Raw genomic sequence first — 27,783 nt, forward strand, 5'->3', positions numbered from 1 at the left:
CACACACACCCACACACACACACACACACACACACACACACACACACACACACACACACACACATTTGTTCATGAAATCCTGCAAAAGTAAAAGAGAGAGAAAAATCTGGGGGTTGATATCACACCGAACCTGTTCCCAGAGGCCCACATCAAAAGGATATCATCAGCGGCATATGCTAGGTTGGCCAACATAAGAACTGCCTTTAGAAACTTGTGTAAGGAATCGTTCAGGACCCTGTATACCACTTATGTCAGACCAATCCTGGAATATGCAGCTCCTGCCTGGAGTCCATATCTAGTTAATCACAAGACAAAGTTAGAGAAGATTCAGCGGTATGCCACCAGGCTCGTCCCGAAACTGAGAGGTATGAGCTACGAGGAAAGGCTAAAGGAGCTGAACCTCACATCCCTGGAAAACAAAAGAGTAAGGGGAGACATGATAACCACCTACAAAATTCTCAGGGGAATTGACAGGGTGGACAAAGACAAACTCTTCAGCACGGGTGGGACACGAACAAGGGGACACAGGTGGAAACTTAGTACCCAGATGAGCCACAGAGAGATTAGAAGGATTTTTTTTCAGTGTCAGAGTAGTTAGTAAATGGAATGCACTAGGCAGTGATGTGGTGGAGGCTGACTCCATACACAGTTTCAAATGTAGATATGATAGAGCCCAGTAGGCTCGGGAATCTGTACACCAGTTGATTGACGGTTGAGAGGCGGGACCAAAGAGACAAAGCTCAACCCCCAAAAGCACAACTAGGGGAGTACACAGCCGAAAGAGGGCCTAACGACTGAGAGGACAGCGTTCCGGACTCGTAATCCTAGGGGTCCAGGTTCACTTCCCGGTGATGGCAGAAACAAAATGGGCATGGTTTCTTTCACCCTGATGTCCCCTATTACCTTGCACTAAATAGGTACCTGGAGTTAAACAGCTGTTACGGGCTGCTTCCTGGGTATGTGTGGAAAGAGAAAAAATAAAATAATCAGTTAATTGACAGTTGAGAGGCGGGCCCAAAGAGCCAGAGCTCAACCCCCGCAAGCACAACTAGGTGAGTACCCAATCTATTGACAACCCCCGTGATTCCAACCCTATTTATTCCCCAAGACACTTTATGACTGGATTATTCAATTACAGTAAAGGTGGGGGTGAGGGAGGGGGGTCGAGAGGGGGCGGGGGGTCGAATTCCATAGTGCGGTGTGTAAATCGATTCAAGCCACTTATAGGGAGTGTATCCGGTCGTTTATAACCGGCCAGGGATGGGTGGTGGGAGAGGTGAGAGAGAGAGAGAGGGGGAGGGAGAGGAAAAAGAGAGGGGGAGGGAATAGGGGGGTGGGGGAGTGGTGGTAATGGTGATAGGCTTGGGCGCGTGATTGCCTGTTCCAATTTGTACCTTGTTTACACTGCGGGGGAGTTGTATAATGGCTCCTTTTGTCCGGGTTTGTTCATAGGGTCCTCCTGTGGCAGGTTCCTTCTCTTACTCCTGTGACAGGTTCCTCCTCCTCCTACTCACGTGACATGTTCCTTCTCCTCCTACTCCTGTGACAGGTTCCTCCTCCTCCTACTCCTGTGACAGGTTCCTCCTCCTACTCCTGTGACAGGTTCCTCCTCCTACTCCTGTGACAGGTTCCTCCTCCTCCTACTCCTGTGACAGGTTCCTCCTCCTACTCCTGTGACAGGTTCCTCCTCCTCCTACTCCTGTGACAGGTTCCTCCTCCTACTCCTGTGGCAGGTTCCTTCTCTTACTCCTGTGACAGGTTCCTCCTCCTACTACTCCTGTGACAGGTTCCTCCTACTACTACTCCTGTGACAGGTTCCTCCTCCTCCTACTCCTGTGACAGGTTCCTCCTCCTCCTACTCCTGTGACAGGTTCCTCCTCCTACTCCTGTGACAGGTTCCTCCTCCTACATAGGCCTGCGGGGTTGAGAGTCAGCTCCGCAGCCCCGCTTTTCAAAATATTGGTAATAATTACTTTTTATCAGGGAGAAGAAGCCTATGTTTGTCTGATCGAGGGCTTAATCACCTATTTTATCTTCACACTGAGCAAGTCTTGCTTGACCTCAGTGTGACTTATGTTGGATAGGTCGGTATAGCGACGGCTTCGCTTCTTGCCGGTCCGTGTTCGATCCCCTAATGACCCCAAGTGGTTGGGTATCATTTCTTCACTCCGTCCTCAAATCCCAGATTCTTGTCCTTATATCCCAGCTCCTAGTCCTCGTATCCAGCTCCTTGTCCTCATATCCCAGCTCCTTGTCCTCATATCTCAGCTCTTTGTCCTCATATCCCAGCTCTTTGTCCTCATATCCCAGCTCCTTGTCCTCATATCTCAGCTCCTTGTCCTCATATCCCAGCTCTTTGTCCTCATATCCCAGCTCTTTGTCCTCATATCCCAGCTCCTTGTCCTCATATCCCAGCTCCTTGTCCTCATATCCCAGATCCTTGTACTCATATCCCAGCTCCTCGTCCTCATATCCCAGCTCCTTGTCCTCATATCCCAGATCCTTGTACTCATATCCCAGCTCCTCGTCCTCATATCCCAGCTCCTCGTCCTCATATCCCAGCTCCTTGTCCTCATATCCCAGCTCCTTGTCCTCATATCCCAGCTCCTTGTCCTCATATCCCAGCTCCTTGTCCTCATATTCCAGCTCCTTGTCCTCATATCCCAGCTCCTTGTCCTCATATCCCAGCTCCTTGTCCACATATCCCAGCTCCTTGTCCTCATATCCCAGCTCCTTGTCCACATATCCCAGCTCCTTGTCCTCATATCCCAGCTCCTTGTCCTCATATCCCAGCTCCTTGTCCTCATATCCCAGCTCCTTGTCCTCATATCCCCAGTCTTCGGGGTGAGGGGCGTTTCTGAATAGTGTTTACTGAAAGGATTTTTATTATTGGTAGATGGTCGCTTGTGCTTACTGTGGGGGGGCCTCTCTTTTTACGTGGGTGTTTAGCAGTGGGCGGGGGTGGGCCTGAGGGTGTGGGTGTGGGCGGGGGTGGGCCTGAGGGTGTGGTGTGGGTGGAGGGGAGTGATTTACCGAGAGCGGATGATCTGAAACAATTCACTTCCTCCTGCCCATATGTTCCCCTCCAGACCCCCCCCCCCCACCTCATACTCTCCCCCAGTGTCCTGTTACACACACACACACACACACACACACACACACACACACACACACACACACACACACACACACACACACAGATGAAAGACAAACTCATTTGGTTGAAATAAATGTAAGTGTTATTAAGTTTGCTTAATGCAACTTCATCACTACAACTGTGTGTACTCACCTAGTTGTGCTTGCAGGGGTTGAGCTTTGGCTCTTTGGTCCCGCCTCTCAAATGTCAATCAACTGGTGTACAGGTTCCTGAGCCTACTGGGCTCTATCATATCTACATTTGAAACTGTGTATGGAGTCAGCCTCCACCACATCACTGCCTAATGCATTCCATTTGTCAACCACTCTGACACTAAAAAAGTTCTAATGTCTCTGTGACTCATTTGTTTTCTTGAGGTTATCTTGAGATGATTTCGGGGCTTAGCGTCCCCAGGGCCCGGTCCTCGACCAGGCCTTTTTATTTCTTCCACGCCCTCAGGAAGCAGCTCGTAACAGCTGACTAACTCCCAGGTACATATCTACTGCTAGGTGAACAGCGGCATCAGGGTGAAAGAAGCGCTGTCCACCCAGCTGTTAAGTGGCTGCTTGTCCATCTCCAGCACATTACTATAGGGCCAGTGAACAGGGGTGACTGCCTCATATCTCTCACTTAATGGCCAGAATTCATTATCCACTTAACGTGTTCATTTACGAAACCTGTACATCTTTTTTCCCCAGTCATAGCGGCTTTGCTGAAATTTATCAAACCGTTTATGACCTCCGAAGTGTTACGAGGTTTATAACAATTGTAACGTTAGGTTATTATGAACAAATCCACAAGGGCCGTGACGAGGCTTCAAACCTGCGTCCGAGAGCATCCCAGACGCTTCGACTGAGCTACATGGTCAAAAGAGTTGAAACCGAAGTTCTACTGAACTTACTGGCCCTTGTGGATTTGTTCATTTGATGCATCATGTTATTGTGATTTCTATGTGTAACGTTAGGTTATTATATTTCCAAGTTTGTTATATTCCCATTTATTAAACCAAATACGCCACCAAAGGGAAGGGAACTATCAGGGGAAAAGCACCAAGCCATTACGACTATATAGCACTGGGAAGGGGTCAGGATAAGGATTTGGGATGGGACGAGGGGAAGGAATGGTGCCCAAACCACTTGGACGGTCGGGGATTGAACGCCGACCTGCATGACGCGAGACCGTCGCTCTACCGTCCAGCCCAAGTGGTTGGACCCACCAAAGGGAAGCAAGAGGAACCCCTTCGCCAACCAGCCCAGGTTTCTGACCCATGATCCACGAAGGCCGTGGTTATTGTTTACATGCTAGGGGCAGGTCGGTTACGCTCTGGGGAAACTGGAGTGTGTGTGAAATCGGCCCATCTCACTGCAGGAAATGGTGTGTATGCCAATTTCCTCTTACCTTTCCCTCTCTCTCTCTCTCTCTCTCTCTCTCTCTCTCTCTCTCTCTCTCTCTCTCTCTCTCTCTCTCTCTCTCTCTCTCTCTAAAGGCAGTTGTATCCTAGTCAACAATTTCTCAGGTTTTTGTGAGATTTCGTATTAATTTTTCAAGTTTGACATCGATGGGTCTCAGTTTCCCATAAAACCGATTAGATTCCCCTACGTAAGTGAATGATCACCCTCCCCCCCTACCATACCCCCCCCTACACTCACATATATACAGCAAATGTACAAACATTCATTTACAAAAGGCGAGATATTGAGTCTATACACAATTTTGCGATTCCAGGTCAAATATTAAAACTTTGAATACATGAGGTTTGTCTTATTTTTGGTAGTTATACAATATTCAATTAATGCACTTGTTAAATTATGAACTAACCTAGCCTAACGTGGTCTAAATGAGCCTTTCCTAGCCTAGCCTAGCCTAGCCTAGCCTAACAGTGTATCAGCAAAAATTTGTTCGTATTATTGCGCTAAATATTATACGCATACTTATCATTTATTTCAATAATAATTATAAATCATAACATTTATAAGGTAAATTATTTTATCAAAGATATTTCGGATCATAGCAAAGATAATTAATATTACAATTATAGTTATCTGTATAATTATCTCAATTATTCAAATTAATAACCTTTGTTATTAATGTGAGGACCACTCAAAGGGTGCCACTATGGCACACCTCAGCACCACACAAAGGGTGCCACTATGGCACACCTCAGCACCACACAAAGGGTGCCACTATGGCACACCTCAGCACCACACAAAGGGTGCCACTATGGCACACCTCAGCACCACACAAAGGGTGCCACTATGGCACACCTCAGCACCACACAAAGGGTGCCACTATGGCACACCTCAGCATCACACAAAAGGTGCCACTATGGCACACCTCAGCACCACACAAAGGGTGCCACTATGGCACACCTCAGCACCACACAAAGGGTGCCACTATGGCACACCTCAGCACCACACAAAGGGTGCCACTATGGCACACCTCAGCACCACACAAAGGGTGCCACTATGGCACACCTCAGCACCACACAAAGGGGGCCACCATGGCACACCTCAGCACCACCATTACTTTTGCGACATATTAGAAAAAATTAAAAAGCACCGCAATACTGCCGTTTTCTATGCATCAGAGAAAACGATAGGTTGGATACGCACGTTCCTGACTAGGCCAAACAGTCGCATTTTGTACGGAGTGGCATAGAACGTTCTCAAAAGCGACAAATACACAACACCACTCAGAAACAGCTGGGAACCTACACATACACACACCCGGGCGAAGCATTCTGACACCACAGCTGCCATAAGTGATCGTATCAGATATATTCCTCATTTCGCTACATAACATTTTCACGCGTTCTTAAAACACTCTCGAATCCTTTTAACTATTTATAAGACACCCTTCGGGGACATCTTGATGTGGAATCCAACCCCATTTAAGGGGATTAAGGGTTAGGAATTGAATAAATATAGATGCGAGAAGGGAGTATAAAGGGGAGAAGAACAATATGTCAGCGATGTAATCGGCGCGGAGCATCGAATTGGAGGGTAGAGAGTATCCAATCCTCTATAGAGCATTCAATCCTCTATAGAATGCATGCGGGTAGCGCTCCTCTGCTTTTCCATGTCCATCTTTGATTTCCAATAGTATTCTTTATGGTGTCGATTAATGAGTGATGGTGATATTGGTGATAGTGAGAGCGGTCGCTGGAGTTGTGGTGGTGATAGTGGTTGGTGGGATTGTGGTTAAGAATTGTTATTATACTGGTAGTGGAGGGGGAGGGGGGATTGTGGAAGTGGTATAAGATAATGATTACGCACACACACACACACACACACACACACACACACACACACACACACACACACACACACACACACACACACACACACACACACACACACACACACTATTGGAGCTGGATGTGAGAAAAGCTGTTGGGCCGGATGGAATCTCACCATGGATATTGAAAGAGTGTGCAGGAGCACTTAGCTTGCCACTCTCCATAGTGTATAGTAGGTCACTGGAAACGGGAGACCTACCAGAAGTATGGAAGACTGCTAATGTAGTACCAATATTTAAAAAGGGTGACAGACAAGAGGCACTGAACTACAGGCCAGTGTCCTTGACTTGTATACCATGCAAGGTGATGGAGAAGATTGTGAGAAAAAACCTGGTAACACATCTGGAGAGAAGAGACTTCGTGACAACCCTTCAACATGGGTTCAGGGAGGGTAAATCTTGCCTTACAGGCTTTATAGAATTCTATGATCAGGTGACAAAGATTAAGCAAGAAAGAGAAGGATGGGCGGAGTGCATTTTTTTGGACTGTCGGAAAGCCTTTGACACAGTACCCCATAAAAGGTTGATGCATAAGCTAGAGAAACAGGCAGGAGTAACTGGTAGGGCGCTCCAGTGGATAAGGGAGTACCTAAGCAATAGAAAGCAGAGAGTTATAGTGAGGGGTGAGACCTCAGAATGGCGGGAAGTCACCAGTGGAGTCCCACAGGGCTCTGTGCTTGGACCTATCCTGTTTCTGATATACGTAAATGATCTCCCAGAGGGTATAGACTCATTCCTCTCAATATTTGCTGACGACGCCAAAATTATGAGAAGGATTAAGACAGAGGAGGACAGCTTGAGGCTTCAAGAAGACCTGGACAAGCTGCAGGAATGGTCGAACAATTGGATGTTAGAGTTTAACCCAAGCAAATGTAATGTAATGAAGATAGGAGTAGGAAGCAGGAGACCAGATACAAGGTATCACTTGGGAGATTAAATACTTCAAGAGTCAGAGAGAGAGAAAGACCTGGGGGTTGATATCACGCCAGACCTGTCCCCTGAAGCTCATATCAAGAGGATAACATCAGCAGCATATGCCAGGTTGGCTAACATAAGAACGGCCTTTAGAAACTTGTGTAAGGAATCTTTCAGAACATTATATACCACATATGTCAGACCAATCCTGGAGTATGCGGCTCCAGCATGGAGTCCATATCTAGTCAAGCATAAGACTAAACTGGAAAAGGTTCAAAGGTTTGCCAACAGACTAGTACCCGAGCTGAGAGGTATGAGCTACGAGGAGAGACTACGGGAATTGAACCTCACTTCGTTGGAAGACAGAAGAGTTAGGGGGGACATGATCACCACATTCAAGATTCTCAAGGGAATCGACAGGGTTGATAAAGATAGGCTATTTAACACAAGGGGCACACGCACTAGGGGACACAGGTGGAAACTGAGTGCCCAAATGAGCCACAGAGATATTAGAAAGAACTTTTTTAGTGTGAGAGTGGTTGACAAATGGAATGCATTAGGAAGTGATGTGGTGGAGGCTGACTCCATACACAGTTTCAAGTGTAGATATGATAGAGCCCAATAGGCTCAGGAACCTGTACACCTGTTGATTGACGGTTGAGAGGCGGGACCAAAGAGCCAGAGCTCAACCCCCGCAAGCACAACTAGGTGAGTACAACTAGGTGAGTACACACACACAGTAGTTTCAAAGCGTTATATGATAAAGAGTACTGGGAAGACGGGACACCACGAGCGTAGCTCTAATCCTGTAACTACACTTAGGTAATAACACCCACACTCTCTCTCTCTCTCTCTCACACACACATATACACACGACAACAACACCTCATCATTAACAAAATTACAAACACAACCGTCCCATCAAGCGCCACGTGGACGCAAATCACACTAGAGTTCCACAGTCACCGAAGGAGCTCTCATAACCCAGACTCATCACGTCTGAAACATGTTCCATTACCCAGGGAGGAGTGGAGCAACCAGCCAGCCAGCCAACCACCATCGTCAACCACCACCACCACCACCAGCTGCTTCTGTTCCTACCACATTGTTATCGGTCATTAACATTTGCAATGGGCGGAGAAAAATAGATCTGTTCCACTGCTAATGGAACAGAAAACGGATGTTGACGTCATTAGTTAATATCTTAATGATGTACACACACACACACACACACACACACACACACACACACACACACACACACACACACACACACACACACACACACATTTCATTTCAGGGGCCTCGTAGCCTGGTGGATAGCGCGCAGGATTCGTAATTCTGTGGCGCGGGTTCGATTCCCGCACGAGGCAGAAACAAATGGGCAAAGTTTCTTTCACCCTGAATGCCCCTGTTACCTAGCAGTAAATAGGTACCTGGGAGTTAGTCAGCTGTCACGGGCTGCTTCCTGGGGTGTGTGTGTGTGTGTGGTGTGGAGAGAGAAAAAAAAACAAAAAAAAAGTAGTTAGTAAACAGTTGATTGACAGTTGAGAGGCGGGCCGAAAGAGCAAAGCTCAACCCCCGTAAAAACACAACTAGTAAACACAACTAGTAAACACATATATATATATATATATATATATATATATATATATATATATATATATATATATATATATATATGTCGTACCTAGTAGCCAGAACTCACTTCTCAGCCTACTATTCAAGGCCCGATTTGCCTAATAAGCCAAGTTTTCCTGAATTAATATATTTACTATAATTTTTTTCTTATGAAATGATAAAGCAACCCTTTTCTCTATGTATGAGGTCATTTTTTTTTTATTGGAGTTAAAATTAACGTAGATATATGACCGAACCTAACCAACCCTACCTAACCTAACCTAACCTATATTCATAGGTAAGGTTAGGTTAGGTAGCCAAAAAAAGCTAGGTTAGGTTAGGTTAGGTAGGTTAGGTAGACGAAAAAACATTAATTCATAAAAACTTGGCTTATTAGGCAAATCGGGCCTTGAATAGTAAGCTGAGAAGTGCGTTCTGGCTATTAGGTACGACATATATATATATATATATATATATATATATAATCCCAAGTCACATATGCACCCACACGACCATTGTGAACCCGCTGAGTCTACCCAAAGTCCCAAAGTAATCTACTCAAAGTCCCAGAGTAATCTACCCAAAGTCCCAGAGTAGTCTACCCAAAGTCCCAGAGTAGTCTACCCAAAGTACCAATTATCCTGGCCAGAGAAATATATATATATATATATATATATATATATATATATATATATATATATATATATATATATATATATATATATTATTATCCCAACAAATTATATATTCATATTAAGATAATTTGGAAATAACAGACATACACATCATGTTACAGCAAAGCAAATGTCATCTTGGCATACGAGCCATGTCCTTGAGGTTATCTAGAGATGATTTCGGGGCTTAGAGTCCCCGCGGCCCGGTCCTCGACCAGGCCTCCTTTTTGTTACACCACCCAGGAAGCAGCCCGTAGCAGCTATCTAACTCCCAGGTACCTATTTACTGCTAGGTGAACAGGGGGCATCAGGGGTGAAAGAAACATTTTTGCCCATTTGTCTCCGCCTCCACCTGGGGATCGAACCCGGAACCTCAGGACTACGAATCCGAAGCGCTGTCCACCCAGCTGTCAGGCGCCACAATGATGGCAGTTGATGCACAATTCCAGCCAATTGGGACTAAAACATCGTGTATAAGCATTGTCCCGAGAACGTTAGCCCAACCACTTGCGCTGGGCGGTAGTGCGACGGTCTCGCTTCATGCAGGTCGGCGTTCAATCCCCGACCGTCCACAAGTGGTTGGACACCATTCCTTCCGCCCGTCCCATCCCTAATCCTTATCCTGGCCCCTCTTCCAAGTGCTATATAGTCGTAATGGCTTGGTGCTTTCCCCCTGATAGTTCCCTTCCGAGAATATTATTTATATAACACACTACTACCACACCACAGGTGTCCCCCCCCCCACCCCACACACAAACCCCCTGGCAATTTTTGTTTAGCAATTGTGGATGAGAAAGGGGCATTGTTGATGGAGATTTGTATCAATGGAAAATAGAATGGAGAGTTAAGGTAGAGGGGCGTGCTGACCGCCTTGCTGACACGCTGTGAAGCTTAGCTTAGCCTTAGATAAGCTAAGATATGTCTTGGCGTGCTTTGGAAAGAGTTCTCACGCGTATTTCAGCTTATGTGGATGTGTAGTAGTGGAGGTGAGTGTACTTGAGTACGTACTTCTATGTGGTGTGTCCTCCTCCTCCTCCTCCACACCCCCTACCCATCACAGCTCCCTCCTCCACACCCCCTACCCATCACAGCTCCTCCTCCACACCCCCTACCCATCACAGCTCCTCCTCCACACCCCTTACCCATCACAGCTCCTCCTCCACACCCCCTACCCATCACAACTCCTCCTCCACACCCCCCTACCCATTACAGCTCCTCCTCCACACCCCCTACCCATCACAACTCCTCCTCCACACCCCCCTACCCATCACAGCTCCTCCTCCACACCCCTACCCATCACAGCTTCTCCTCCACACCCCCTACCCATCACAGCTCCTCCTCCACACCCCCCTACCCATCACAGCTCCTCCTCCACACCCCCTACCCATCACAACTCCTCCTCCACACCCCCCTACCCATTACAGCTCCTCCTCCACACCCCCTACCCATCACAGCTTCTCCTCCACACCCCCTACCCATCACAGCTCCTCCTCCACACCCCCCTACCCATTACAGCTCCTCCTCCACACCCCCTACCCATCATAGCTCCTCCTCCATACCCCCTACCCATCACAGCTCCTCCTCCACACCCCCCTACCCATTACAGCTCCTCCTCCACCCTCTCTACCCATCACAGCTCCCCCTCCACACACCCCCTACCCATCACAGCTTCTCCTCCACACCCCCTACCCATCACAGCTCCTCCTCCACACCCCCCTACCCATCACAGCTCCTCCTCCACACCCCCTACCCATCACAACTCCTCCTCCACACCCCCCTACCCATTACAGCTCCTCCTCCACACCCCCTACCCATCACAGCTTCTCCTCCACACCCCCTACCCATCACAGCTCCTCCTCCACACCCCCCTACCCATTACAGCTCCTCCTCCACACCCCCTACCCATCATAGCTCCTCCTCCACACCCCCTACCCATCACAGCTCCTCCTCCACACCCCCCTACCCATTACAGCTCCTCCTCCACCCCCTCTACCCATCACAGCTCCCCCTCCACACACCCCCTACCCATCACAGCTTCTCCTCCACACCCCCTACCCATCACAGCTCCTCCTCCACAACCCCCTACCCATTACAGCTCCTCCTCCACCCCCTCTACCCATCACAACTCCCCCTCCACACACCCCCTACCCATCACAGCTTCTCCTCCACACCCCCTACCCATCACAGCTCCTCCTCCACACCCCCTACCCATCACAGCTCCTCCTCCACACCCCCTACCCATTACAGCTCCTCCTCCACCCCCTCTACCCATCACAACTCCCCCTCCACACACCCCCTACCCATCACAGCTTCTCCTCCACACCCCCTACCCATCACAGCTCCTCCTCCACACCCCCTACCCATCACAGCTCCTTCTCCACCCCCTCCACCCATCACAACTCCCCCTCCACACCCCCTACCCATCACAGCTTCTCATCCACACCCCCTACCCATCACAGCTCCTCCACACCCCCTACCCATCACAGCTCCTCCTCCACACCCCCTACCCATCACAGCTCCTCCTCCACACCCCCTACCCATCACAGCTCCTCCTCCACACCCCCTACCCATCACAGCTCCCCCTCCACACACCCCCTACCCATCACAGCTCCTCCTCCACACACCCCCTACCCATCACACCTCCCCCTCCACACCCCCTACCCATCCCCCTCCCCCTCCACACCCCCTACCCATCACACCTCCCCCACCACACCCCCTACCCATCATAGCTCCTCCTCCACACACCCCTACCCATCACACCTCCCCCTCCACACCCCCTACCCATCACACCTCCCCCTCCACACCCCCTACCCATCACACCTCCCCCTCCACACACCCCCTACCCATCACACCTCCCCCTCCACACCCCCTACCCATCACAGCTCCTCCTCCACACCCCCTACCCATCACAGCTCCTCCTCCACACCCCCTACCCATCACTGCATTTTCTTGGATTGTCGGAAAGCCTTTGACACAGTACCGCATAAGAGGCTGGTACATAAGCTGGAGAGACAGGCAGGTGTAGCTGGTAAGGTGCTCCAGTGGATAAGGGAGTATCTAAGCAATAGGAAGCAGAGAGTTACGGTGAGGGGTGAGACCTCCGATTGGCGTGAAGTCACCAGTGGAGTCCCACAGGGCTCTGTACTCGGTCCTATCTTGTTTCTGATATATGTAAATGATCTCCCGGAGGGTATCGATTCATTTCTCTCAATGTTTGCGGACGATGCTAAAATTATGAGAAGGATTAAAACAGAAGAGGACTGTTTGAGGCTTCAAGAAGACATAGACAAGCTGAAGGAATGGTCGAACAAATGGTTGTTAGAGTTTAACCCAACCAAATGTAATGTAATGAAGATAGGTGTAGGGAGCAGGAGGCCAGATACAAGGTATCATCTGGGAGAGGAAATTCTTCAGGAGTCAGAGAAGGAAAAAGACTTGGGGGTTGATATCACGCCAGACCTGTCTCCTGCAGCACATATCAAGCGGATAACATCAGCGGCATATGCCAGGCTGGCCAACATACGAACGGCATTCAGAAACTTGTGTAAAGAATCATTCAGAACTTTGTATACCACATATGTCAGGCCAATCCTGGAGTATGCAGCCCCAGCATGGAGTCCATATCTAGTCAAGGATAAGACTAAACTGGAAAAGGTTCAAAGGTTTGCCACCAGACTAGTACCCGAGCTGAGAGGTATGAGCTACGAGGAGAGACTACGGGAATTAAACCTCACTTCGCTGGAAGACAGAAGAGTTAGGGGGGACATGATCACCACATTCAAGATTCTGAAGGGGATTGATAGGGTAGATAAAGACAGTCTATTTAACACAAGGGGAACACGCACAAGGGGACACAGGTGGAAACTGAGTGCCCAAATGAGCCACAGAGATATTAGAAAGAACTTTTTTAGTGTCAGAGTGGTTGACAAATGGAATGCATTAGGAAGTGATGTGGTGGAGGCTGACTCCATACACAGTTTCAAGTGTAGATATGACAGAGCCCGATAGGCTCATGAATCTGTACACCTGTTGATTGACGGTTGAGAGGCGGGACCAAAGAGCCAGAGCTCAACCCCCGCAAACACAACTAGGTGAGTACAACTAGGTGAGTACAGCTCCCCCTCCACACACCCCCTACCCATCACAGCTCCTCCTCCACACACCCCCTACCCATCCCCCCTCCCCCTCCACACCCCCTACCCATCACACCTCCCCCTCCACACCCCCTACCCATCCCCCCTCCCCCTCCACACCCCCTACCCATCACACCTCCCCCACCACACCCCCTACCCATCATAGCTCCTCCTCCACACACCCCCTACCCATCACACCTCCCCCTCCACACCCCCTACCCATCACACCCCCTACCCATCACACCTCCCCCTCCACACACCCCCTACCCATAACACCTCCCCCTCCACACCCCCTACCCATCACACCTCCCCCTCCACACCCCCTACCCATCACACCTCCCCCTCCACACCCCCTACCCATCACAGCTCCCACCTCCACACCCCCTACCCACACTCCCTACTCTTCCCCCCTCCCCACCTCCTCCCTGCGCGATAAAACACACAGACAGACTCGTCATCCGTCAATCAATCAATAGCCGTCCACTCCACGGCCTGTCACTTCCCCTGAGAAAATATTAGTATGGATTCCCCGAGCCGAGTTTTGGCGCACTTTCTCAATAGTATTAGGATAATTAAACCCCCGTCTATAACAATGGGCCGGTGGTCGCACACTAGGGGGTGCCCACTCCCAGGGTTCGAATCCCCTCTAGCCTCGCCGGCTCTCTCTCGATACCCGAATTTGGTAGCTTCCATCACCTCAGTTTGAGCTGAAATTGTGGAATAAGATTGAGAGGTATTCGGATATGATGGTTAGTGAGAGTAGTGTGTTGTGTGTTGGGGTGTTTGTTGAGGTGTTTGTGAGGTGTTTGTTGAGGTGAGGAAGGTCCTTGGGAGGGAGGTTTGGTGAGGGAGGTCCTTGGGACCTCCCTGGGAGGCAGGGGGGATTTTCCGCCCTGGTGAGTATATTATGTTGGAGATGAATAGGTTAGTGGTGGAGGGTGGTGGTGGTAGAGAGTGGTGGTAGTGGTGGTGGTGGCGTGTGCTGTCCGTGTTCGGGCGACCTCTTTCCTCACCTAGTTGTTCTTGCCGGAAGGGGTTTGAGATGCGGCTCTTTTGGTCTCCGCCTCTTAACTAGCAATCGACTCTTTTTTTTTTTGCCATGTCGTGGTTTAGTGGGCTAGAGCGTGTGTGGGAACATCCAGCGCGTAGGTTCGAACTCCTTTCAATGCTCTTGTGGATTTGTTCGACTGGTGTACAGGTTCCTGAGCCTACTGGGCTCTATCATATCTACATTTGAAACTGTGTATGGAGTCAGCCTCCACCACATCACTGCCTAATGCATTCCATCTGTTAACTACTCTGACACTGAAAAAGTTCTTTCTAACGTCCCTGTGGCTCATGTGGATACTCAGCCTCCACCCTGTGTCCCCCTTGTTCCGGCACCACCCCGTGCTATTCTGCTTAAATTTATCCACCCTATCAATTTCCCTGAGAATTGCGTATGTGGTAATCAAGTCTCCTCCAACTCTTCTGTCTTCAAACGATGTAAGGCTCATTTCTCGAGGCCTTTCCTCGTAACTCATACCTTGTACTTCTGGAACTAGTCTAGCGGCCTACCTTTTGAACCGGGTTCAACTTCGTCTTGAGCTTGACTTGCTACGGACTCCATGCTGGAGCTGCACACTCCAGGACTGGTCTGGCGTATGTGAAATACCAGGTTTTAAATGATTCAATACACAAATATCTAAAGACAGTTTTGATGTTAGCCAGCCTGGCATATGCCGCTCATGATATATATTTTATGTGGGCTTCGGGAGAGAAGTTCGGCGAGATATCATCTCCTAGATCGTTCTCTCTCTCTGTCCATTTAATAAAGGACTTCATCTCCCATTTAGTACCGCGACTCTGGCTCCCTCCATCTATTGGTTCATTAAAGTTGAACTCTAGTAGCCATCTGTTGAACCATTCTGTCAGTCCCGCCGGTCATCTTGTAGCCTCTTGCTGTCGTCCTGTATCGTGATCCGAATAATTTTTTGCATTAGCAAACATTGGGAAGAATGAGTTTATTCACACTGAAAGATCATTTACGTAGATGAGAAGCCGGATATGGCCGAGAACCGAACTCTGCTGGACTCTTGTTATAGCGACATCAAGCCCCCTAGATGTCACTAGCGGAGGTGTGACATCGCGGCTACTGAGAGGTGACATCTCCGGCCGCCTCGGGGGTGTTACGTAACGTATTAAGTCACACACACCTGTGGAAGTAGCGACGTTCCGGTCCGTCTGAAACCCTTATGGGAATTTGTTACTTCAGCAGCGGGAAATCCGGGACTGTTGTTGTTTAAGATTCAGCTGCTCGAAACGTTAAGTTCAGAGCAGCACGGGCTATGGTGAGCCCGTAGTGGACTTACCTGGCACAGGAGCGGGCTGTGACTTCGGCTCCGGGGCGGATTTAAAACGTTTTTACTTGCTCTACACGTGGTCCAGATCGCTCTTATCGTCAGGGGGAGAGGGGGGGGGGAGGGAGGAGAAGCGAGAGAGGGAGGGAGAGAGAGAGAGAGAGAGAGAGAGAGAGAGAGAGAGAGAGAGAGAGAGAGAGAGAGAGAGAGAGAGAGAGAGAGAGAGAGAGAGAGAGAGAGAGAGAGAGAGAGAGAGAGAAAGAGAGAGAGAGAAAGAGAGAAAAAGAGAAAAAGAGAAAGAGAGAAAGAGAGAAAGAGAAAGAGAAAGAGAGAGAGAGAGAGAGAGAGAGAGAGAGAGAGAGAGAGAGAGAGAGAGAGAGAGAGAGAGAGAGAGAGAGAGAGAGAGAGAGAGAGAGAGAGCTAGGGAGAGAGAAAGTGAGGGGGAGGTGAGAGAGAGAGGTGAGAGAGGGCGGAGAGTGCAGTCACGTGACAAGCTGGTTAACGAGCGTGTGATAGGCCCTCCCCCCTACCCCCCCCCCACCCCCCTCTTCCCTTCACCAATCACCCAATTTCATAATAAATTCATTATCGCTGCAAATCACCTAAATTGTTATTGTAACTCATTACAGCATTGTTACTGCCGCTGCCGTGGGGGGGGAGGGGGGGGAGAAGGGGAGGTTGAACTATTCCTTCCCCAGGGGGTGCTAAGGGAACCTGCCAGAGGGAAGGGGGGGGGGGTGTCGGTAATGGAGTGTGTGAGGTCTCTCCTCCTTTCCTTCCCCCCTCCCCCCTCCTCCCCCTTACCTCTCCTCCCCCTTACCTCTCCTCCCCCTTACCTCTCCTCCCCCTTACCCTCCTTCCCTTACCCCCTCTTCCCCTTACCCTCGGGGCCAACCAGCGTTCACCAACTCGTTAGCGATCTACAAATAACCTAATTAGCTTGTCACACGTTCTCGCTGCAGGGGGGAGGGGGGGTATGGGGGGGTGTTTGATGGGGAGGGAGGGAGGGAGGGGGTGAGATGATGGGGTGGATATAGGTGAGGAGGGGGGGGGGTAGGGTGGCACCAGGATTCTTCGATGACTCCTGGCAGCCAAAAATCATCATTTTATGCCATCAAATACGAAACCCTTACATCTTTCCTCAGCCACGACGGCTTTGTGTATACATATATAGACAAACTGCTCCCCCCCCTCCCCTTATGCTTATACCCTCCCTCCTACCTTCCCCTTACCCCTATATCCACCAGCCTCCCCCTCCCCCACTTACCCCAATATCCCCCCTCCTCCCCCCCCCTCGTAGCCAGAATGTTGCGTCCTCTATGGAAGGTCTATACAACGTTGTATGTGTGTCTGGAATTACAGAACAACCCTTTACGTGTTAACAATTAACCTGATGGGAGCCGGTCGGCCGAGCGGACAGCACGCTGGACTCGTGATCCTGTGGTCCCGGGGTCGATCCCGGGCGCCGGCGAGAAACAATGGGCAGAGTTTCTTTCACCCTATGCCCCTGTTACCTAGCAGTAAAATAGGTACCTGGGTGTTAGTCAGCTGTCACGGGCTGCTTCCTGGGGGTGGAGGCCTGGTCGAAGACCGGGCCGCGGGGACACTAAAGCCCCGAAATCATCTCAAGATAACCTCAAGATAACCTGACGGAACAGAAGCACAGAGACCACGTGGTGCTGACGCTGTTCTTGTTTGTAAACAAAAACATCAGAGCGATCCAAACAAGGACAAAAAAAAACACCAAAAGACGGCCAAACAAAAACAAAACAAATACGCGAGGTTTTTAAACAAAAAACATAAATTATAAACAGCAAAAAAAAAAAAATAATTGCGAGTTTCCACATAGCGAAGAAAACCATCGAGGCGGGAAAAACACGGGTCGCGCCGCTACCAAAACAGGTGACGGTCGCTACTGAGCTCCACAAACAGGTGACGGTCGCCGCCCGCCCAAGGGGAGGGGGGGAGGGGGGGGGGAGGATCTGATCCTGCTAATGCTGGGTACGCACGCCTATAATCCCGCTAATCTGCTCACCCGCGCCCACGGTGGGAGGAGATGGGAAGGGTTGTTACAGATTCACTCTCGGGGTTCTACCCACGCCCACGCCCACGGTGGGAGGAGATGGGAAGGGTTGTTACAGATTCACCCTCGGGGTTCTACCCACGCCCACGCCCACGGTGGGAGGAGATGGGAAGGGTTGTTACAGATTCACCCTCGGGGTTCTACCCACGCCCACGCCCACGGTGGGAGGAGATGGGAAGGGTTGTTACAGATTCACCCTCGGGGTTCTACCCACGCCCACGCCCACGGTGGGAGGGCAGGAAGGGTTGTTACAGATTCACCCTCGGGGTTCTACCCACGCCCACGCCCACGCCCACGCCCACTCTACACGCCAGGGTTCGCGGACAGGAGTGACAGAGAAGGAGCTGAGACAGTGTGAAAAGGAGTACCTAAGCAACAGAAAACAGAGGTTTGCTGAAGAGGCAAAAAAATTCTGAACATGATTTACCCGTTTGAAGAAATCAAGACGTTACCGGGTGGCCTTAACGGTCCCAGAATGGGTTATTAGAGTTTAATCCAAGCAAGTGCAAAGTAGTGAAGCTAGGTGTCCGTACAGCAGACTGCACGTCCTAACACAACGTCGCATTTTGACGTATAATCAAAAGCCAAAAATCGTCGTACTAGAAAATGGAAGCGGCTGGCGAAATTGACATAACTGTCCCGTTTTCTGTTTTGGGTCCTCTGGCAGGTTAGGATCAGGGGGCACTTTAGTTCGACAAGTTTCATGGCGTTACGGGAACCTTAGAAAGACGGGCTGAGGAAACAGATTCACATGACGGATACCACAAGAGCTACTAACACCAACTAGTCAGTTTCTAACACAGTCTAAATTAAGGATCCTACCAATGTATGCAGACTGACCGACCCATCACAGGATGGAACTAGGGTTATCTTGAGATGATTTCGGGGCTTTAGTGTCCCTGTGGCCCGGTCCTCGACCAGGCCTCCACCCCCAGGAAGCAGCCCGTGACAGCTGACTAACACCCAGGTACCTATTTTACTGCTAGGTAACAGGGGCATAGGGTGAAAGAAACTCTGCCCATTGTTTCTCGCCGGTGCCTGGGATCGAACCCAGGACCACAGGATCACAAGTACAGCGTGCTGTCCGCTCGGCCGACCGGCTCCCATGCTAAGAATGCTAAGAATGCTCCCATGCTAACTATGCTAAGAAGCTAATTTAAAAAGTCAGAGACTAATGCTGATAGAATAACGTTCTGCAGCATATATAATGCTGGCAAATATAAGCATAACAATATACAACCCTATATATATATATATACAAGGAAACCGGTCGGCCGAGCGGACAGCACACTGGACTTGTGATCCTGTGGTCCCGGGTTTTATCCCGGGCGTCGGCGAGAAACAATGGGCAGAGTTTCTTTCACCCTATGCCCCTGTTACCTAGCAGTAAAATAGGTACCTGGGTGTTAGTCAGCTGTCACGGAGCTGCTTCCTGGGGGTGGAGGCCTGGTCGAGGACCGGGCCGCGGGGACACTAAAGCCCCGAAATCATCTCAAGATAACCCTAGTTCCATCCTGTGATGGGTCGCTCAGAAGGAAACACAGGAACTAGGCGGCGTGGGTGGAGAGGGAAGGCGCAAATGAACCAACATATTGTATAGATGGAAGAAATGAAAAAATCATGTCCATATATGCGCAAAAAATAGTAACATACTGGAGCGATTGATATGACCACCGATGTCATAGGTGCCATAGAAACAATCAGAGTCAATCTGCATGCTCCATGAGTGTCAATCTGCATGCACAACAATCAATCTGCATGACAATCCGACCCAGAGTAGAGTAGAGGTGCCATAGAAACAATCAGAGAACACTGCATGACAATCCGACCCAGAGAAGAGTAGAGGTGCCATACCTTACCTTGAGGTTACCTTGAAGTGCTTCCGGGGCATAGCGTCCCCGCGGCCCGGTCGTCGACCAGGCCTCCTGGTTGCTGGCCATAGAGACAATCAGAGAACACTGCATGACAATCCGACCCAGAGTAGAGTAGAGGTGCCATAGAGACAATCAGAGAACACTGCATGACAATCCGTCCCAGAGTAGAGGTGCCATAGACACAATCAGAGAACACTGCATGACAATCCTACCCAGAATAGAGTAGAGGTGCCATAGACACAATCAGAGAACACTGCATGACAATCCTACCCAGAATAGAGTAGAGGTGCCATAGAGACAATCAGAGAACACTGCATGACAATCCGTCCCAGAGTAGAGGTGCCATAGACACAATCAGAGAACACTGCATGACAATCCTACCCAGAGTAGAAGTGCCATAGACACAATCAGAGAACACTGCATGACAATCCGACCCAGAGTAGAGTAGAGGTGCTATAGACACAATCAGAGAACACTGCATGACAATCCGTCCCAGAGTAGAGGTGCCATAGACACAATCAGAGAACACTGCATGACAATCCTACCCAGAATAGAGGTGCCATAGAGACAATCAGAGAACACTGCATGACAATCCGACCCAGAATAGAGTAGAGGTGCCATAGAGACAATCAGAGAACACTGTATGACAATCCGACCCAGAGTAGAGTAGAGGATTGCCACAGCGACAATCAGAAAAAAAAGAAACCATCAGATCAACCGGGTTGCAGTGGATAAATGGGGCCTGCGAACCGCTGCAAGCAACAGCCTAACTGATCAAGTTATCCCCAGACTTGTCACAGAAAGAGGCAGCTAAATGATTATATGTAATATTAAATGTGTATATGATCGAGCATAGGAGAAAGTCATAACTGAATGAGGGGAAACACAGACATATAGAAAAGAAAGAGAGAGAGAGAGAGAGGGGAGGGAGGGAGGTAGGGATAGAATGAGGGAGATAGGGGATAGTGTGAGGGAGGGATAGAATGAGGGAGATAGGGGATAGTGTGAGGGAGGGATAGAATGAGGGAGATAGGGGATAGTGTGAGGGAGGGATAGAATGAGGGAGATAGGGGATAGTGTGAGGGAGGGATAGAATGAGGGAGATAGGGGATAGTGTGAGGGAGGGATAGAATGAGGGAGATAGGGGATAGTGTGAGGGAGGGATAGAATGAGGGAGATAGGGGATAGTGTGAGGGAGGGATAGAATGAGGGAGATAGGGGATAGTGTGAGGGAGGGATAGAATGAGGGAGGATGAAAAAATCAGGAGGGAAAAAACACAAACACTCGAACCACGACCCTCGTTTGTGAAGGATTAAAACTCAATTGGCCCTGGCGAGGTGTTTCCTCGTGAGATGATTATTATCTCCCACCAGCACCGTGGGAGGGGGGAAGGAGAGAGAGAGAGAGAGAGAGAGAGAGAGAGAGAGAGAGAGAGAGAGAGAGAGAGAGAGAGAGAGAGAGAGAGAGAGAGAGAGAGAGAGAGAGAGAGAGAGAGAGAGAGAGAGAGAGAGAGAGAGAGAGAGAGAGAGAGAGAGAGAGAGAGAGTCAGAGAGAGAGTCTCTAGAATGCAGGCCACATTAAATATGTCGCATATTCCCATTTACAGCGAGGGTGAACAGAGGCATCAGGTCAAATTAACAATGGTTTGAATTGTCAATCCCGGACGACATCGACGTCTTAGTCGCCTACCCATTATTATATGCCTATGTGTGTATATGTATTTATATATGTACACACACACACACACACGAAGATATTAAATAGAACTGATAACGCCGTTGTCCTAGGAGTTGAGGACAAGACCGACCTAACCCAACTACCGTCAACGAAGCACACATTCCCGAGATTAACCGAGGCTAATATAAACAGGTGAGGGCTGGCTGGCCTGCTTACCTTCCAAATGCAGACAAACGCTTAATTAACATTCCGGCGTCAGAAGCCTTTTGGTTGCGGGGCATAATTGTCTATTTAGTGTAATTGTCAAATGGCTGTTTTCATATAATTAGGATTTTATAAAAAAAAATATATATTTTTTTTTTACTTGCCTTTTTTTCTTTTTCATTGTTTTAAACAAGTTTTCTCCTGATCCTTGGCGTTGTGTGTGTGTGTGTGTGTGTGTGTGTGTGTGTGTGTGTGTGTGTGTGTGTGTGTGTGTGTGTGTGTGAAAAAGAAACATTAGTTAATTAGTAGTTAGTAACAGTTGATTGATTGACAGTTGAGAAGCGGGCCTAAAGAGCAGAGCTCAACCCCTGCAAGCACAACTACGTTAACGGAATACCTTCAGCTTGGTGTGAAGGTAGCTTGGTGGCTGAAGGCTTGGTGGAGGCTGAAGGCTTCAGCTTGGTGGCTGAAGGCTTGGTGGAGACTGAAGACCCGCGACAAGTGGGGTCCCCAAGAATCAGTTCTGGGACAATTGGTATTTCCAAATTGCTGTGAATGATGTACATATGTTGTAGGGATCTCCTACAAGGTGACGTTTGCTGAGCTAGTGAGCAATGTGAAGACTGAGGGAGACTGCAGACAAAACTCCATGAGTGGGCAGGTGTACAAATGGCTGTTGGAGTTCAGTCTCTGCAAGTGTAAGGTAATGAAGATGTGCTCACCTAGTTGTGCTTGCGGGGGTTGAGCTCTGGCTCTTTGGTGATGTGAAAGAGAGAGTCAGAAGACTTATTTAGGGGAAGGCGACTACACGAACTGGACTGAAACGACTTGGGAGCGGCCATAATGCTCTCTGACACCAGAGGCACACACACATACACGGGGTAACATCAGCAGCGTACGCGAAGCTTGCGAACATTAGAACGACATTCACAAAGAAAAGATGTTTTGTAATAAGACTTGTCCCAGAATTAAGAGGCTATATCAATGCAGACTGGTTCAGGGACCTTAATCTCTCCATTTCTAGAGAGGAGAGAAATACGGGAATATGATCACAACATACAAGATATTGCTGGGGAATAGAAGGGGTCGAAGGACCGCCTCTTTAAAGTGAGAGAAGGTAAGGCATGGAAACGCAGATGAAAGCTATTATGAAGGAAGCTATAATTGTTGTTTAAGATTCGCTACCTGGAACAAAAAGTTCCAAGTAGCACGGGCTATGGTGAGCCCGTAGTGGAAGCTATAATGCCCGAGATAGACTCTATACCTCCCTCCCCCCCCCCACCCGCGGAGACACTAATAGGTAAGCACTGGTAGGTAAAGGAGCAAGCAGCCACGCTGGCAGGCGGAGGAAGTTATGGCAACGCGGCGCGAGTGAGCGTGTCGTACCGCATTAGCCACGCCTCCCTCACCCCCTCCCTAGCACTTGTTTCCTGTTATTCTCTTTAGCGCTCGGGCCCTTGAGGGAGACGGAGGTGCCGCTGCGTGGAATTCGCTTCCCTGGGGTCATGTTGGCCGGGAAACTGATCGACGGACCAATATGGTTTCGCGATCAGTGTGTGTGTGTGTCTGTTCTCGTCTAGTTATATCTGCGGGTTTGAGGATGGTTGAGTTTCAACCTTTGGGCCTGCCTCTTGACTATTTCTTACTACAAGGGGGGAGGGGGGGGGGGTTACCGGCGGTGCCCGGGTCCCTGTTTCCTCTTTCCAACTGTCCCTCTACCTTTCCCCTTTCCTTCCATTCCCTCTCCTCTCCCACGTCTCTCATTCTTTCTCCCAGTGGACAAAACATTCAAAACATCAACATTATAGACGTTGAATCCACGACTGTTAATGAGGACATTTCATGGCTGTTACCGTCGATAAAGGCCATGAAATAACTTGGGGAAACACTATGGCCAATCACACCTACATTTCGGATCACATAGTTGTTTATTAACGCGTTGGTTAACGCGTTAGGAGCTGATAGCTATACTTAACCCTAACCCTTAACCTTAAGCCTACTTTTTAACCCTACTTAAAGATGGGCATGGAGTAGGGGGTGGAGGGGGGGGGGGGGTCGACCCCCCACCACCCCTGTGACACTCCATACAAATCACAATTTACAATGATGACATGTTTATGTTTATAAGAACATAAGAATAAAGGTAACTGCAGAAGGCCTATTGGCCCATACGAGACAGCTCCTATTTATAACCACCCAATCCCACTCATATACATGTCCAACCCGCGCTTGAAACAATCGAGAGACCCCACCTTCACCACGTTACGCGGTAATTGGTTCCACTTATCAACAACCCCTGTTACCTAACCAGTATTTACCCAGGTCTTTTCTAACTCTAAACTTATCCTCAATTAAAGGCCCCACATACGAAACCTGTTTATCTTTACTCAATCAACCCACTTGCCCCTCTCTATTACACCGAGAACAGCTTGACCTCTGCCTCGTGTGCTTCAGCTCCTGGGCCGGAAACGTTATCTTGAGGTTATCTTGAGATGATTTCGGGGCTTTTTAGTGTCCCCGCGGCCCGGTCCTCGACCAGGCCTCCACCCCCAGGAAGCAGCCCGTGACAGCTGACTAACTCCCAGGTACCTATTTACTGCTAGGTAACAGGGGCATTCAGGGTGAAAGAAACTTTGCCCATTTGTTTCTGCCTCGTGCGGGAATCGAACCCGCGCCACAGAATTACGAGTCCTGCGCGCTATCCACCAGGCTACGAGGCCCCTACGTTACACATTAAACAACAGTGGACAGAGCAACTCAATACACACTGCAGTGACTTATTTACGTTGTAGGGGCAGACTCTACAGTGAATCTCTCCGTACAGTGCTTCCCGGCAGTGCTGCAATAAGCAAGGCTGCCGTTGCGCAAGGTGGCCGGCTTTTGTCACCGGCAGGACAAATGGGTGAGGGCGGGTGATTGTTAGGTGGGGCTCATGGCTCCAAGACCCTCGGATGGGTGGGGGGGGGGGACTGGAGTAGAGGGTGTGGGATTGGGCGTGGGAGAGTGGGTGTGGAAGAGGGATGGATAGTGTGGGAGTGAGTATGCGAGAGGGTGGAAGGGTGTGTGTGGGAGAGTGGGTGTGGGAGAGTGAGGGAGGTGGGTGGAAAGTGTGAAGTCGTCATTAAGTGTGCAAGGGGAACGGTGGGCTGGTTGGGAGGGGGTCAGTGGGTTGGTTGGTGGTCAGTGGGCTGGTTGGGAGGGGGTCAGTGGGTTGGTTGGTGGGGGGGCAGTGGGCTGGTTGGGAGGGGGTCAGTGGGTTGGAGGTGGGGGGGGGGCAGTGGGCTGGTTGGGAGGGGGGCAGTGGGCTGGTGGGGGGGAACAGTGGGCTGGTGGGGGAACAGTGGGCTGGTGGGGGAACAGTGGGCTGGTGGGGGGAACAGTGGGCTGGTGGGGGGGAACAGTGGGCTGGTGAGGGGAACAGTGGGCTGGTGGGGGGGAACAGTGGGCTGGTGGGGGGAACAGTGGGCTGGTGGGGGGGAACAGTGGGCTGGTGGGGGAACAGTGGGCTGGTGGGGGGAACAGTGGGCTGGTGGGGGGGGAGGTATAACCAACCTAGACAAAGGTTCAGTATGGTATCATTAGTATAACCAAACCAATGAAACATTTAAAATCGCCTGGACAATTTGCACACATAATTTGCATGTTGGACTCTGAACAATTAATTAGAGACATTGCAAAGATGATATACTGTATGCGAACTGAGCATCTTGAGTATGCAAATTGAAAGTTGAGTAGCTACTGAGAGCATCACGTATATGTATATATACGAGGCTAGGTTTACTGAACATCATTCACTTGTATGAACTTGCATTTTGAGTTCAATTTTAGTCTTTGTACATAGATTCCAGTTCATAATGCAATACTGCATAACGGACTGAATGATTCATAGGAAAAAACTTTAGACGCACAAATATTTGCATGTCAAATTTATGTTTATGCAAAGTTTAAAAGTTAAAAAGTTTATGCAAATTTAAATCAGGAGGGACGAGGCAGGGGGGTTAAATGAGCAGCTCACTAGCCTGTGGTACTATCGAGGGATAACCATACTGTTCATACTGGTGATTAACTTAAGTGCCTAAAGTGTGAGTATACATTAAAACAAGTGTTGATTACCTGTTGAGTATTCCACCTCTTGAATACCTGTTGAGTGTTGCCACCTCTTTCTCACATTAAATCTTCTAGGTATTATTATTTATTTCTTGGTGCCCATATGAGTGTTGCCAATAATATTTTTAACTGTTTTAAGCCCCATGGGTTCCTGCAGGCAAGGGCTGCCATTTTGGGGCTGGCACCACCACTGTAAACAGTCTGTTTTAACACACCTATTATGTGTCTACAACAGAACACCCATTCAGAACACCCCTTACAGGAGAATAACCTTCAAGAGAATACATATTATGCCTCTTCAGGAGAATAACCTTCAAGAGAACACATATTATGCCTCTTCAGGAGAATAACCTTCAGAACATTTATTATGCCTCTTCAGGAGAACATTTGTCATCCCTCTTCTGGAGAACAGCCATTAAGCTCCTTCTGAAGTCCCTGGAGAAGACCCATCATTATATGCCGTTTCAGAACACCCTTTCTGTACTCTCCAGCTGCCCTTGAAGAGAACTCGCTTGCACTCACCGTCAGGAAAGACGTGTCTCATCTTGAGGTAACTGGTGGTGAGGCGGATGATGGAGGCCTTGTCGAGCTGCGAGGTGATGGCGGCCGGCAGGGGCAGCAGCTTGGCCAGCTCCAGAAACTCTGCGTTCTCTTTCTCCCGCCGGCTCCGCGCGGCGTTCTTGCTCTTCTCTTTCATCCTCGCCCCTGCTGGGGAGAGAGAGAGGTGAGGGGGAGTTGCTGGAGGAGAGGGGAGATACTGGAGAGAGGCAGAGAGATGCTGAGAGAGCGGAGAGAAAAAAAGAGCGAGTGAAGGGAGCGAGATACTGGAGAGAGACAGAGAGAGACAGAGAGAGAGAGAGAGAGAGATATGCTCGAAAGGAAGGATAGAAAAGACTAATACACCAACCCACACAGAGATAACGTGATGCATCAAATGAACAAATCCACAAGGGCCGTGACGAGGATTCGAACCTGCGTCCGGGAGCATCCCAGACACTGCCTTAATCCTCGTCACGGCCCTTGTGGATTTGTTCATTTAATACACCAAAACTAATTTAGAGTACAGCATCACACCATGTAATATACCCCACTAATGACCTGTAACCCTTCTCTTCATCTCTATAATAATTAATCTTCACATTTCAACTGTGTATTATTGCAAATAAAAACAAAATTATATATACCATCATTGGTAATTCCACGCCACCAGACACCACCAATAACAACCCAGCATCCCAACAACGGAGTGCCAGACCTCCCCCCCCCCCGGCACTTGTGGCAGAAATGAGCAAAAACCATTATTTTACCATCAACAGTACACTTGTGTCTTTGTTGTCCCGAGGCATATGGATCACGTCTTCCGCAGTTAACATTTATAACTAATACGTCGACGATATATTAGGCACTGATATTCACTGAGAAATGCAACTCTCTTCCACGTGTATATTACTTTAGTTTACTGTAGTAAAAAGCTGACCAGAGTATACTTACTGGTTGGCCGGTAAACTAATGAGGTTAAGAGGCTTTAACCCAAACAGCAAACTAAGCCGGTATTTAGCAATAAATAGTATATTAAAAATATTTATATTCCCTTACCTACCCTCCCACCGTTTCCTTACCCCACCTCTGCTCCCTCAATCCTCTCCCCTCTACCTCTCTTCCTCCCCCTGGTCCTCTCCCCTCCTACACTGCCTTGGGGTGTAGAGGGAAAGTGAGGGGAAAA

General features: G+C 49.2%; 1 protein-coding gene across 3 annotated transcripts in view; it reads right to left on the bottom strand.

Annotated features, from left to right (window-relative positions):
• Positions 1 to 27,783, bottom strand: part of sim (single-minded) — a 137,237-nt gene that overhangs the window by 51,634 nt on the left and 57,820 nt on the right. For 2 of the 3 annotated variants that reach the window (XM_069319257.1, XM_069319258.1), the window contains exon 2: positions 26,583 to 26,765. In XM_069319257.1, coding sequence (XP_069175358.1) covers positions 26,583 to 26,757 — 175 coding nt within the window. In that variant the 5' untranslated portion in view covers positions 26,758 to 26,765. Of the gene's footprint in view, positions 1 to 26,582; positions 26,769 to 27,783 lie in introns of all 3 variants that reach the window. The other variant, XM_069319256.1, reaches the window with a different exon arrangement.

This window comes from Procambarus clarkii, chromosome 92, assembly GCF_040958095.1.
Source record: "Procambarus clarkii isolate CNS0578487 chromosome 92, FALCON_Pclarkii_2.0, whole genome shotgun sequence".
NCBI lineage: Eukaryota > Metazoa > Arthropoda > Malacostraca > Decapoda > Cambaridae > Procambarus > Procambarus clarkii.